This window comes from Ornithorhynchus anatinus, chromosome 9 (genome assembly GCF_004115215.2).
Source record: "Ornithorhynchus anatinus isolate Pmale09 chromosome 9, mOrnAna1.pri.v4, whole genome shotgun sequence".
In the NCBI taxonomy this organism is placed as follows: domain Eukaryota; kingdom Metazoa; phylum Chordata; class Mammalia; order Monotremata; family Ornithorhynchidae; genus Ornithorhynchus; species Ornithorhynchus anatinus.
Genome location: NC_041736.1, coordinates 21,636,304 through 21,651,654, shown reverse-complemented (window position 1 = coordinate 21,651,654; position 15,351 = coordinate 21,636,304). Strand labels below are relative to the sequence as shown.

The following is a 15,351-nucleotide window of genomic DNA, read 5'->3' as shown; positions in this document are numbered from 1 at the left end:
CTGTATTCTCCTATGCGCTTAGTAGAGTGCTCTGCACACAGTAAGCTCTCTGTAAATACCACTGATTGATGGGAGAGGATTGTTGGTGGCCGGAAGAGAGGGCGGAATTAAAGCAGGTGAGGATGAGCTTGAAATAGAGGTCCGCATGATGTGTGGATTTCCACCAGCAGAGCTCCTCGCTTTAAGCGCAAGAGCGGAGGCAGCATACTGTGGAGGTGATCCAGGCTTGTGGGTTGGTGGTAGGAAGGAGATCTACTACATAAGCACTTATTCATCCATGCTGGCAGCTTTCCAGTCCCTCCATCCTCCTATCGGTAATGTATTTTGTATGCGTCTCCCCTGCGGATTGGATTTTTTTGGGGGGTGGGTGGGGTGTATTTGTCAAGTGCTTACCTTTGTGCCAGGCACTGTACTAAGGCCTACAAGACGAACAGGTTGGCCACAGCCCCTGTCCCACACAGGGCTCCCAGGCCTAATCCCCATTTTACAGATGAGGTAACTGAGGGACAGAGAAGTTAACTGCCCAAGGTCACCCAGCAGGCAAGTGGCAGATTGGCAGGAATTGTTTCTTCTAGCTCCCAAATGCTTAATGCAGTGCTCTGTGCACACACATTTAATTAATCCTATTTATTGATTGATAGGAGGGAAGCAGAGTGGCCTAGTGGATAGAGTCAGAAGGACCTGGGTTCTAACCCCAGCTCTGCCACTTGCTTGCTGGGTGACCTTGGGGAAGTCACTTCACTTCTCCGTACCTCGGTTATCTCATTTGTAAAATGGGGATTAGGATTGTGAGCCCCATGTGGGACAGGGACCAGTTCCCTGATCTGTAAAATGGGGGTGAAGACTGTGAGCATCACATGGGACAACCTCATTCCCCTATATCTACCCCAGCGCTTAGAACAGTGCTCTGCACGCAGTAAGCGCTTAACAATTACCAACATTGTTATTATTATGTCCAACCCAATGAACTTGTGTCTGCCCCAGCCCTTAAAACAGTGCTTGACGCATAGTAAGTGCCTACTACTATTATTCTTCTCATCATTATTATTATTATGTCCCTTGGGATGTGGTCAGGATGGTTTTATTGAATTGTCAATCGGTCAATGGTATTTATTAAGCGCCTATTGTGTGCAGAGCACTATTCTAAATCCTTAAGCCTTAAAAGAGTACAGTACATGATCCCTGCCCACAAGAAGTTTACAGTCTAGAATGGGAGACAGACTTTAAAATAAACTACAGATGGAGAAATGGAAGATTATAGATGTGGGTAAAAAAGTGATCTGGGGCTGGGAGTAGGGTAACTATAAACCAAGTGCTTAAGGGTACACATCCAAATACAGAAGGGAGGGTGAATAGGAAAGAGAGAGGTTTTGCCAGAACTAATTTTTACAACATCTAGCCTGAGGAGTTGAGTGCAGGAGAGAGGGGAATCGAGGTAAGGCATATTTGGCATGACGGATTGAGGGAGATTTTAAATGTGTGAGATTTGAAAAAACATCCTTAACAACTCATTTTAAGAGTCTTGGAGTTTTAGACTTTAAAGTCTGCTGGCAAGGATCCATGTATATTGGGAAAGTTTCTGCCTACGCCTTATACCCTGGGTGAGGGCAGGTAATTCATACGGGCAGCCATGCAACTTGAAAGAAACTACTTGAAGGCTCAGAAGCCTAGAAAGTGAACATGTGTATATAAAAGACATTTTTCCATTCACTTCGTGTACACAACAGCTCCTTGCAGAAGTCTTCCTGCTGCGATATTAAAAAGCAGCATTTAAGCCAGAAGGGCCAGGTTGAGGTGAGTGAATTGATAGAGGGATAGTTTATATTCAAGGGATTTACTAGTAGTTTGTAAAACAATCTGTGTTTAACATGGTAAATTGTCTGTCATTAAAATGCTAATGACACGGTAAACATCTGCTAAGTTTTTTTATGATAACGAGCGGCGGGTAGCTAATCCTCCAGCCCAGTTTAGATCTGCATGCAGATTTCAATGTGTTTGCTGACCTTTGATGGTGGAGCCAGTTTTGTTGTGTTTTTTTTGAGTTGCTAGTGTTATTTGATATAGTCCTCTTAAAATAAGATATAGTTTAGGAGTCTGGATTGCCTAGGCTAGAAAGTTATTGCACTATGGACTGGAAAGGGTGAGAGAAAAATCCCCAAGGCCTTTTTTTAGAGAAGCAAATGCCAATCACTTCGTGGGGTCTCTTATAGCTGAGATGATTATTTAATCCTGAAATGATTTAAGCCTGAAATTCATTTTTAAAAAATGCATCACGATTAAGTAACTCCTTTCTTCGTTTAGCTGCATTTTAACTAGGATTTGATCTGCTTTTTAACGAGAGTCTCAGGCAAAAGAATAAGCACTTTCACTTGCACCACAGCAACCGGAGTTGTGGTGATGGGCGTCAGCTTGTACCTTCTGACTTCAAACTGACAAGAGCTGTAATGTTGTTTAATTAGAAGGGCAGTTTGTGATTAAATGCAAGGCTGTGTGCTATTGCCTGGTGAAATCAGAGTACCTACTTTACTCTCCACCAGGAAACAAAAAGTTTGTAGTTACAGCCCTTTTTTGCACCCAGTCCCAGGATGCTTCTTTTATGATGGATTCATTCAATAGTATTTATTGAGCGCTTACTATGTGCAGAGATTTCTCCCAACAGATCTAGAGGCACGTTGTCACTAGACTTCATGGCATAATGGGGATAGAGCACGGTCCTGAGAGTCAGAAGGTCGTGGGTTCTAATCCCAGGCTGTGCCACTTGTCTGCTGTTTGGCCTCGGGCAAGTTACTTCACTTCTCTGTGCCTCAGTTACCTCATCTGTAACATGGGGATTTAGACTCTGAGGCCCATGAGGGACAGGGACGACCCTGTCCAACGCAATTTGCTTGTATCCACCCCAGCGCTTAGTACAGTGTGTGGCATATTGTCGTGGCTCACTGGAAAGAGCACGGGCTTTGGAGTGAGAGGTCATGGGTTCGAACCCCGGCTCTGCCACTTGCCAGCTGTGTGACTTTGGGCAAGTCACTTAACTGCTCGGTGCCTCAGTTCCCTCATCTGTAAAATGGGGATTAAGACTGTGAGCCCCACGTGGGACAACCTGATTCCCCTGTGTCTACCCCAGCGCTTAGAACAGTGCTCGGCACATAGTAAGCGCTTAACAAATACCAACATTATTATATTGTAAGTGCTTAACAAGTATCACAATAATTATGTTTCTGTTTTTAGAATCTAGCTAAATGAGCTGACAGTCAGTTAAGCACTCCTGTTAATATGTTTAATGGATTCATTGAAAATACGGAGCAGCAATTATTGAACCTATTATAAAATGGCAGTTTGCCGCGGGCTGCTGACAAATGGGAGATAGCATCAATCAATGGTATTTATTGAGCGCTTACTGTGCGCAGAGCACTGTACTAAGCGCTTGGGAGAGTACAATGTAATGACATAGAGTTGGTAGACACATTCCCTGCCCATAGCAAGCATGCCTGAAGATAGGTGGGAATTTTTAATCCTTCAACTCTAGTGGAAAAAGAAGAGGCCTGGAAGTCAGAGGACCTGGGTTCTAACCCCAGCACTGCCACTTGCCTGCTGTGTGACCTTGGACAGGTCACTTCTTCTCAGTTTCCTCACCTGTAAAATAGGGATTTGAGACCTGTTCCCTCTTACTTATACTGCCAGCCTCAAATGGGATCAGGGACTGTGGCAGAATTGACTGTCTTCAATCTACCCCACTGTTTAGTGCACTGCTTGGCACCTAGCAAACTAGCGGGGCTCAATGGAAAGAGCCGGGCTTGGGAGTCAGAGGTCATGGGTTCGAATCCCTGCTCTGCCGCTTGCCAGCTGTGTGACTTTGGGCAAATCACTTAACTTCTCTGTGCCTCAGTTACCTCATCTGGAAAATGGGGATTAAAGCTGTGAGCCCCACATGGGACAACCTCATCACCTTGTATCCCCCCAGTGCTTAGAACAGTGCTTTGCACATACTTAACAAATTTACTTAACAAATACCACAGTTATTATGGCTACTTGATCCTATTCTTCCCTCTTTGAAGTCAGCAGGAGGCTTCAGGATCCTAATCGCCATACAATCCAGAATGAAATGTTTCACAAGTGAGTCGAAACTGGAACCATATTTCTCAGAACTTATTCACTGGAGGCTAAAGAAAAAGTGCTAGTAATGATTCCACATTTTAAGCTTTGCAGTATTTTCCGGTCTAGAAACACAGATCTATCGAGGCAAACACTATTATAAAAGGGAAAGGGAGATTCCTTTCTTTTCAAAAATGGACAAGCCCTTACAGGCGCTTAACTTAGAGTTTTGCGCTCTCTCTTTCTCTCATTCTTTCTCTTTTTCTCCCTCTCTCCACCACTCTATCATTTCTGTCCTTGTCTTGGTTTTTACTGAGTGCTCACTGTGTGCAGAGAACTAAGCACTTGGGAGAGTATAGTCCAGTGGAATCTGGTGATACATTCCCTGCTCACCAGGAGTTTACGGTCTGATCCTGATTCCTCAAAGCTGGAGCTCCATTCCAGTTTATTTCATTTTAGAATCAATCATTTGTTCCTTCCCCTTCCCCCCTCCCCCCACAAAGCCAGATCCAGGGGGTTGATCCCCGGGGCTAATGATAATTGTGGTACTTATTAAGTGCTTAATATGTGCCAAGCAATGTTCTAAGTGCTGGGGTAGATACAAGTTAATCCGGTTGGACACAGTCCCTGTCCCACTCTTAATCCCCATTTTACAGACGAGGGAACTGAGGCACAGAGACGTGAAGCGACTTGCCCAGCATCACACAGCAGGCATGTGGCGGAATTGGGATTAGAACCCAGGTCCTTCTGACTCCCAGGCCCATGCTCTATCCACTAAGCCATGCTGCTTCTCTAATATTGCTGAAGGATTTTGGTGGCATCACTGAAACAGAAACCGACTGTAGCAGGAGTCAGGCAGTTCTTAAAAACTATTCAAAATATTGCAACCTCCTTCTTATCTTTTCCTAGACTGGGTGATTTCTCCTTACTGTGGACTACTGACTAAATAATAATAATAATAGTATTTAAGTGCCAAAGTGTCAAGCACTGTACTAAGCAATGGGGGTTGATACGAGATAATCAGGTCCCACATGGCGGGGGGGGGGGGGGGGGGGGGGGGGCGCTCAATCTAAGTAGGAGAAGGAACAGCTGTTGAATCCCCAGTTTTCAGGTGAGAGAACTGAGACACAGAGAAACTCTGACTTGCCCCAAGTCGTCACGTAGTAGGTAAGTAGCAGAGCAGGATTAGAACCCATGGCCTTAGTGAGCGAGTCCCCCAGAATTCTGAGGGAAGCAGTGTGGCCTAGTGGAAAGAGCAAAGGTGTGGGAGTTTTAATCCCAGATCTGCCCATTAGCTGCCGTGTGACCTTGGGCACTTCTCTGGTCCTCAGTTTCATCAACTGCAAAATGGGGATTCAATACCCATTCCCGCTCCTGCTTAAACTGTGAGCCCCATGTGGGACAGGGACTATTCCCAACCCAGTTAACTTGCATCGACACCAGCGTTTAGAACGGTGCTTGATGCGTGCTAAGCACCTAACAGATAACATAATGAAGAAATAAAAATAATTCTGTACCTACAGTCAAGGAGTCCCTTTGGTAATCACGATGCCTCTTTCTTTTCTCAAAGCTTCAGTTATCGCTACCCCTAAGGTTTGTACAAAAATGTCATCACCGGATGTTCAGCGGAATGTCGAGCAGGGAAATCTAAACGATAACAGCCTCTGGCTCATACAGAAAGCCCCCCCGTTCCCCTCCTCCACCTCCCCCCCAGCCCCCCACCTCCCTCTGCCTTCTGGACGCCTCAGAGCTGTTCAGACACTGAGACGTTTTCATTCTGTCGTACCTGCCAGGATGATTTATGTGCCATATGTCTCTTCCGGATCTCGGCGAGGATGGCCGTGGGCCTGGGGAACTGCTCGGCAGCGTTTAGACAGTGAAAAAGTAGGCGCCTCTTAATTGTGTTTAACTCCTCCAGTGCCAACTCTCGACCCCCCGGGTAACGGTTTCCCGCCAGGTTGCTGCCCGCCATCGGCGCGTGGGGGAGATGGAGCGTGCGCCAGCGATTGGATATTCATTTCTGTTTTGTCGTTGGCAGGCAGTACTACATGCCACACTCCGGCCCTTCCTGCTCTCGTGCGCGCTCCTACCCTGATGATGCACCCTTCGCTGGATATCAAACCATTTATGTCCTTCCCGGTGGACAGTAGTTCTGCTGTTGGGCTCTTTCCCAATTTCAACACAGTGAGTAAATGTATTTTCATTTTATTTCTCCCCTCCTCAGCCTCTCTTCCTCCGCAGTTGGTCATATCCAGCAGATGGAGTCAATAAAAGTGTCTATTTGGGGCAGGGCAGGGAGGAGGGGGCTTGGGGGGCATTGAATTTTGGACAAGCCTGTTCAGCCGGGCTGTGGAAGGTAATTTCTCAATTCTGGAACTGGGACTCTCCCTGAATGGTGGCCCATATTGATTTTGTAAGCACCCGGCCCCATCCCTGTGCCCCAACTCACTTTCAACCTGTTGTTTTGCCAAACTGTGATATAATTTGCAGGGGATGGGAAGCTTGTTTCTTTCTGAGGTGCTATCCAGTTGCGGAAAGAACATGACTTAAAGATATCCAGTCACCTTGGTTCCCCCTTTAAAAAGGACCGCAGGCTTTATTACTCCAAGACCCTTTTTTTTAAAGATGTTGATGATAAAAAAAGCATGAATCTGAAATTGATGCGCTCTCAACACGTCAGAACTTTTGTTTTTTTGAAACTGTGATCTCTCTGGCTAATTTAGGTTTTCTCTCTCATTTTTTCTTTTTAAGTGTTACATTTGTGGTTCATAAAGTGTTTTCTGGGAATGTGCGCTGACAGAAATGGGGCTCACTCTGGGTTGAATCCGAGAGTTAAAATACTTGGCATTTTCAGCGTACACTTTGGTCCTCACATCATTCTATCTCTTCAGTCAGTAAAAAAAAAAAAAAAAAACACCTTAATTACCACTCCAGTAACAAAATCATATGACCAAATAGGCCACACCAGTCCATTTCTTCTACCTTCGAATACTAGAATTCAACCAGTAGTCAATTCTTTCAAGTCAGCCTACTTAGGGGAGTGCGGACAGAAAAATTAATAGTTCAGTGGACTGGGGGAATCATTTTTGTCCAGTCAGTAAATACAGTCTACCTGAACATGATTGTTCCATGAATAGGAGAGCATGGTAGATGTTGTGGTAATCAAAACCCAATTGTCTTATCAACACCACTAGAGAGTGAGGGTTTGAAATATTGCCAAATGCCTTCTTTCTCAAACTTAACTTCTGTTGGAAGAGAAGAATGGCAGAATGGCTTTTCCGCTGGATTGTAAATAAAGCCCATTGCCTGCAGAAATTGAGTTCAAAAGTCCCCAGGTTCAAAATACCCTAACCCTCTTAAAGCCCATTGCCTGCAGCAATTGAGTTCAAGAGGGTTAGGGTATTTTGAACCTGGGGACTTTCCAAAGAGCAATGGTCTTGGCTTAGAGAGCAGAGAGTTGGGCGTCATGGAGTTTTCTTCTGCACTGAAGTTTGCAGTGACTAAAACGCATCCTCCGAATCGCAGGCATCGGTGTCCTGTAAATGAATGGCCTCATTTGATAGTTTTAGTGAGTCTCCCCGCCCTGCCCCGACCCACTGGGCTCAGCACTGCAGTACGTGCCTGGGAATATACGGAGAAAAAGTACATGGAAGATGGTCCCTGCCCTCCGGGAGCATTCAATTAGAGGGAAGGACAGACACAAAAAAAATTGAAATTCTGTCTTGAAGGAAACAGATTAGCTTTTGAGCAAATGTTGCCACTAGCTTTTTCCTCCCTCTTATATCTCAAAAAAAGCCAATCACTATATCTGTTGTTAATAATAATAATAATTATGGCACTTATTAAGCGCTTACTATGTCGCAAGCATTGTTCTAAGTTCTGGGGGAGATGCAAGTGAAGTGTGTGGGCTGGGTTGCACTAGGAAATCAGCAAGCCAAGGTAGGAGGGAGTGAGCTGATTAAGTGCCTAGAAGCTGATGGTAACGAGCTTCTGTTTGATGCTGAGGTGGATGGGCAACAACCGGAGATTCTTGAGGAGTGGGGAGATGTGAACTGAGCAGTTTTTTTGACTAATGATCTGGGCAGCAGAGTGAAGTAAGGACTGGAGTGATGAGAGACAGGAGGCAGAGAGGTCAGCAAGGACACGAGGAGATATTTTCCCTCCCCGGGCCCACCGTGAGAATCCAGACTGCTCCTTGCTGCTGTTATGCGGCTGGGATGACACCGCATTCTTACGTGTCATTTTAAAGGAGTCACACTTCTTCAATATACTATTCAGTAAAATCTGCAGAAATTTGAGCGTGTTCACAGTGAGTCGAAACTCTTGCTTTTCCCACTGGACTTTGGTCCGCGCTCACTTTCTTTTGCGCTCAAACCTGTCCTTGAATACCACGGACAATTCACCCTGCCTGCCCCCGCAGCCTCCGAGAGATATTCTGTGAATTAAGCAGGTAACATCCTCAAGGGTATCGCCTTGAACGGGCGGGCCATTTTAAAGGATAATGGTTATTAACTCTCTTCAGAGCATGAAGCGTGTCCTCTGTATCGTTTCTAGAACATCCAGGATGATATCCAATGGAAAATAAAGAATCGTATTAAGCGATACCCAGTACTAAATACTACTGTGATAACGGTGGAAAAAGCGATGAAATTTTCTTGGGAAAAGAATCCCTCACATTGGACAAAACCGCCTCGTCCCAGCTCCTCTATAGATTTTTTTTTTTTTTTTCCTGGTGTAAGAATAGTCCATGTTTTTTTTGGGTTTTTTTTATAGGACTCTATTGAGAAGCAGCGTGGCTCAGTAGAATGAGCTCGGGCTTGGGAGTCAGAGGTCATGGGTTCGAATCCTAGCTCTGCCACTTGTCAGCTGTGTGACTTTAGGCAAGTCACTTCACTTCTCTGTGCCTCAGTTACCTCATCTGTAAAATGGGGATTAAAACTGTGAGCCCCACATGGGACCACCTGATGACCCTGTATCTCCCCCAGCGCTTAGAACAGTGCTCTGCACATTATAAACGCTTAACAAATATCAACATTATTATTAAGAGACCTCTGAATGGATGTTTGGGGCAGACCAGCTTTAGCCAATACCACTCCACCAACCACATAATAATAACGTTGGTATTTGTTAAGCGCTTACTATGTGCAGAGCACTGTTCTAAGCGCTGGGGTAGATACAGGGTAATCAGGTTGTCCCACGTGAGGCTCACAGTTAATCCCCATTTGACAGATGAGGTAACTGAGGCACAGAGAAGTTAAGTGACTTGTCCGCAGTCACACAGCTGACAAGTGGCAGAGCCGGGAGTCGAACCGCAGAGCCGGGAGTCGAACATTCCCGAGTGGCATGTTGAACCATCATTTGTGTCCTGCTGAGATGGAGATCTAGTCAGAGAAATTGCTTTAATTTTCATTCTATGTTTTACCCAAATCTACAGCAGGATGAACAGAAAGTGTACTTGGCAGTTTTTCCTTTCCCTTCTTTAGTGGGTTCAAAAAGCTACCCACAGTGAGATCTTCTCAGTGAGTGCGGGTGGAGCTGATAAGACCGGGTATGCTTGACACTCTCGCACTGTGTTCACTTGGACTTCCTCCCTTTATTCACCCCTCCCTCAACCCTATGGCACTTACGTACCTATCTGTAATTTATTAATTTACGTTAATGTCACTCTCCCCCTGTAGACTCTAAACTCATTCATTCAATCATATTTATTGAGTGCTCACTTTGTGAAAGGTTGTGGTTTATGGCAGAGGACAGGACATTCTGGAGAAAGTATATCCATGGGGTCGTTACGAATTGGAAACGACTCGATGGCACTTAATAATAATGATACTGTGTGAAAAACACTGTGGTAAGCACTTGGGACACATTCCTTGCCCACAGCGAGCTTACAATCTGGTGGGGGAGACAGATATTAATAGAAATAAATTATTACTAAATACATTAATAAAAAAGTGCCTACCAACTCTGTTGGCTTGTACTCGCGCAAGCACTTAATACAGAGTTCTGCACCCAGTGAGCGCTCAATAAATAGGATCGATTGATTGCATGTAAAGATTGCTTCTTTGCTTTGTGGCTCACAGTCTTAATTGCCATTTTCCAGATAAGGTAACTTCCCAGAGAAGTGAAGTGAATTGCCCAAAGTCACACAGCAGACAAGCGGCAGAGCCGGGAGTAGAACTCAGGTCCTTCTGATTTCCAAGCCCACCCAGGCTCTATCCACTAGAAGAGAAGGGAGGTGGCGGAATATAAAGGTCAGGTTAGCCAGGGTAGAAAAAAGAGAGAGGCATCTATGAGACCCATCCTTTAGGGCAGCAAGAAGCTATCGTCGTGTAGAAGGGAGCGTTGGCCACACAGCCTACTCACGCTATTGAATTGTACTTTCCCAAGTGCTTAGTACAATGCTCTGCACCCAGTAAGCACCCAATAAAGACCATTGATTGATTCATCTCTCAGTCACAGTCGCTCGCAGAGAGAAGAGCTCCCGAGCAGCGGCGTCATCTTCAACATTGAACGCCGGTTAGATCAGTAAGCATAAAGTATCATTTTATTTTTAACGGTGTCTGTTAAGCACTTATGCCAGGCACCGTACTAAGTGCCGGGGTAGATACAAGCTCATCAGGTTGGGCACGGTCCCCGTCCCACGAGCGGCTCGCAGAATTAATCATTGTTTTACAGTCGAGGCACAGAGAAGTGCAGTGATTTGCCCAAGGATACACAACAGATAAGTGGCAGAGCTGGCAATAGAATGCTGGTCTTCTGAATGCCAGGCCAAGCTCCATTCACTAGGCCATGCTGCTTCTCTTAGGGAATGAGGGAAATTTCAAAGAGTCAGTCCATCTCCTTATTTTCCAATAGCACTGCCCCAAACCCTCTCTTCGTGCCCCTCTTGTCTCTAAATCCTTGGGAAAAGACAGGAATTTTAATAGTATTTACGTGCTTGCTGTGTGCCTACCCTCTATTAAGTGCTGGGTTAGATCCGGTATAATCAGGTTGGACCCAATCCCTGTAAATCTTGGAGCTCACAGTCTAAGTACGAGATAGTAGGATTAAATCCCCAGTTTCCAGATGAGGGAACTACGTGACATCATCATCATTAAGATATGTGTCATCGTCTTCATTAATGGAGTTTATCAAATGCTTACTGTGTGCACAGCACCGTACTAAGCAATCGGGAGAACACGATACAACGGAGTTGGTAGTTACGTTTCCGGCCCACCACAAGCTCACAGTCAAGAGGGGGGAAGACACATGAATATAAATAAATAGTTTATAGTGTATAATTTTTAGATACGTACACGTGATCGCCAAAGTTCCCGCAACAGACAAGCGGTGGAGACGGGAAATAGAATCTAGAGCCTCTGACTCCCAAGCCCGTGTTCTTTCCGCTAGGCCGCGCTGCTTCCAGTTAAATTGCCGGCTACTCATCATTTGAGATCCCCCTCCGAAACGGCTTCGGGTTCTCCAGTTTTGCACTCGTTAACTGAATCTGATCTTGCCAGAAATGGCTGAAAATGGAAGATGACTTTACTGTATCTTCCTGTCACCTACAGACATCCAAACACCCTTTGATGAGGATAAATGGAAGAGCAAGCATGGCACCTCGGAGAAGATTCTCGGTAAAAGATTTTCCCCCAGATATCGTACCGTCTAAACGGTGCTACACTGCTGACATAACACATTTGTGTTCCGCCGAGACCCTCTAGTCTTGTCTACTGTTCATTAATAATAGTAATCATCTTGGTATTTGTTAAGCGCTTACTATGTGCCGAATAATGTTCTAAGCGCTGGGGTAGATACAGGGTAATCAGGTTGTCCCACGTGAGGCTCACAGTCTTCATCCCCGTTTTACAGATGAGGGAACTGAGGCCCGGAGAAGCGAAGTGACTTGCCCGCAGTCACACAGCTGACAAGTGGCAGAGCCGGGATTCGAACCCATGACCACTGACTCCAAAGCCCGGGCTTTTTCCACTGAGCCATGCTGCTTCCCATTAGCCTTGTGCAGTATGCCTACTTCCTGAAGTGAACACATGTGCTCTACCCTTGAGCGCTTGAACCTTGTTCTATTTGTTTCAACCATTTATCCAGTTGCAAAGGTTATTTTTATATTTAAACCTTTGGGGTGTTAACCAATTCAGACAGCAGGTAGTCAAGAGGAAGAGAGACACACACACAAAAGCCCGGGACATGTAAACAGGTGTGAAACTGAAATATCCCACATAATCCCCAAAGATAAGAATCAAACCCTGCAGAAGTACACATTGTTACTATCCAGATTCATTAGGAAGCAGCATGGTGTAGAGGAAACAGCGTCGGCCCTGGAGTCAGAAGGTCATGGGTTCTAATCCTGGCTTCACCATTCGTCTGCTCTGTGACCTCGGGCAAGAGATTTCACTTCTCTGGGCCTCAGTTACCTGGTCTGTAAAATGGGGATTGAGACTGAGAGCCCCACACGGGACAAAGACTGAGACCAACCCGATTTGCTCGGCTCCACCCCGGCGCTTAGTACAGTGCCTGGCACGAGTGAGCACTTAACAAATACCATAATTATTATCATTATTTTATCAGGAGAAACAAAGCCTTAGCCAATTGTTGAAATCTGGTCCATTAGTTTTGAGATCGTTATTGAGATTGACATAGGATAAATATCAGTGTCTATCCCGTGAGGCATTTCACCACCCTGGAAGGAAGGAGTGAGACCAGATGATCCAGAGCGTGAGTGACATCGGGGACGTACAGGGCTTAAAGCGAGATCGGATGCCATTCCGTGTTCCGGGAAGAGCTGAAACCATCCCACTACCTAGCTAGAGGTTAAATCCATTCCGGTGACTAAAGCATCCTGCTTTCTCATTTCTCACATTTCAAACACTGTGAGGGAATGAGTACGGGACATGTTATTTGCCCTTGACTATAAGTGGGCAGATATGAGAGTTGAAGACCTAGCGTTATACGAACAGACTGTGGAATGAATTGTCACCCGCTCTGTCAGACTTTTCAGAATGGATCCAATCTCCCCATGAGAAGATTCCTCTTTGGCCCTCCAATTCAGATAGATAGGTGCATTTCTAAATTGGGAGACAGTTTCATTGCACCAGGTGAGTCTGTCTGATGTCCTCTCCCAGACCTTTATTCAAAGATTGTGAGCCCCTCGTGGGATAGGGCCCATGTCGAATTCCCAGTCACATTCTCCTTCCCAGCACTTTTTTTTTTTTAAATAGTATTTATTAAGCATTTACTATTATAATGTTGGTATTTGTTAAGCGCTTACTATGTGCAGAGCACTGTTCTAAGCGCTGGGGTAGGTACAGGGTAAGCAGGTTGTCCCAGGTGAGGCTCACAGTCTTCATCCTCATTTTACAGATGAGGTAACTGAGGCCCAGAGAAGTGAAGTGACTTGCCCACAGTCACACAGCTGACGAGTGGCAGAGCCGGGAGTCGAACCCATGACCTCCCCCGGCCACTGTACTAGGTGCTGGGGTAGTTACAAGCTAATCAGGATAGACACAGTCCACGTCCCGCATGGGGCTCACAGTGTAATTCCCCGTTTTACAGATGAGGTAACTGCGGCTCAGAGAAGTTAAGTGACCTGCCCACGATGAAAAAGTAGACAGTAACGGAACTGAGATTAGAACTCGGGCCCTTAGGACTCCCAGGCCCATGCTCTATCCACAGGGCCACCCTACTTCTCTAGTTAGAGTGCTCTGCACAGAGTAAGCGCTTAATAAAACTTTTACCACTATTTCAACTAATACTATCACGTACTGCACAAGACGATTGCCTAATGAACAGTCGGTGGAACACAAATGTGCTATATCACAGAGAAGCAGCTTGGCTTAGTGGAAAGAGCACGGGTTTGGGAGTCAGAGGGCATGGGTTCTAATCCTGGCTCCACCACTTATCAGCTGTGTGACCTTGGGTAAGTCACTTAACCTCTCTGTGCCTCAGTTACCTCATCTGTAAAATGGGGATTAAGACTGCGAGCCCCACGTGGGACAACCCGATTACCTTGTATCTACCCCAGGGCTTAGAACAGTGCTTGGCACGTAGCAAGCGCTGAACAAATACCATCATCATCATTATTATTATTAGCACAGAGATTTGGCACATGTAAGCATTTGATAAATGCACTAATTGTTATTAGAAATACATTCAGCTGCAGGTGGGCAGGAGGGAAGCCTTGACTTCACTGGAGGTAAGTCAGTCGTATTTATTGAACGCTTACTCTGTGCAGAGCACGGTACTACGCGCTTGGGAGAGTGCAGTATACCAATAAGCAGGCCCATTCCCTGCCCACAACGAGTTTGTGGTCTAGAGGTGCTGGAGCAGGGTGGGAAGATTTTTGGCTCCTTCTTGCCCTGGCTTCCAGCCTCACATTGCTTTGGTGCTGCTCTGTTAGTGCCAGGGCTTCAAGGATTATGTGTACTTTGGAGTTCACAGAAGTTTGTGTGGCATGATTAATTCTGAACTTGACACGAAAACAAGTCATGTTTTTCGAGGCAAGAGTCAGCTTGGAAAAATGTGCAAATCGCTATTGCCTCCTACTGGGGTCTTAAATACGCCCAGTGCAGCATCGGCAGCCAATAGATATTGAATTGTATCTGTGATCTCCCAAGCACTCTCCAAACACGCTAAGCGCTCACTATACTCCTATTTTTATGATATTTGTTAAGTGCTAACTATGGATCAAGCGCTGCTCTAAGAGCTGGAGTAGCCCCACCTTGTTTTATGGTGGCAAAAATTAGCCCTTGGGTGTTTCTCCTTTGACGTGTTTCCCCAACTCCTGGAAGTGTTAGCCTCCTTTCCTTCTGTCAGGCTTCTCCACCTAACAGACAGACACTGTCCGTTCCCTTACATCAGAGCCGGTTTAATTCTCAGTTCTGTACCACACCAGCCTCCTTTTTGTTGCTCAGTAAATATTACTGGTAATACAAGGTAGGTTGAAATTGCCCTATGTAAATAGATGGATTTTCTCTTCCGCCCATCTCAAATGACATCCTAAATGAACTGCATTGTCAAACGACGTAGTTTAGCAAGTCAGAAATATCTCTGGTACCACCAGCAACTCAAAAGAAACCTTAATTATAATGATAATAACAAGAACGATTGTGGGATTTAAGTGTTTACTATATGCCAAATACTGTGCTGTACCGCAGAGATGCAGCGTGGCTTAGTGGAAAGGGCACGCCGGCTTGGGAGTTAGAGGTCGTGGGTTCTAACCCCGGCTCTGCCACTTGTCAGTTGGGTGACTTTGGGCAAGTCACTTAA

General features: G+C 45.6%; 1 protein-coding gene across 4 annotated transcripts in view; it reads left to right on the top strand.

Annotated features, from left to right (window-relative positions):
• The window catches only part of ZNF385B (zinc finger protein 385B), a 197,580-nt gene that overhangs the window by 109,143 nt on the left and 73,086 nt on the right, over nt 1-15,351 (top strand). For all 4 annotated transcript variants that reach the window (XM_029072393.2, XM_039913061.1, XM_039913060.1 and 1 more), the window contains exon 2: nt 6,128-6,273. In XM_029072393.2, the coding sequence (XP_028928226.1) occupies nt 6,184-6,273 (90 nt within the window). In that variant the 5' untranslated portion in view covers nt 6,128-6,183. The remainder of the gene's footprint in view (nt 1-6,127; nt 6,274-15,351) is intronic.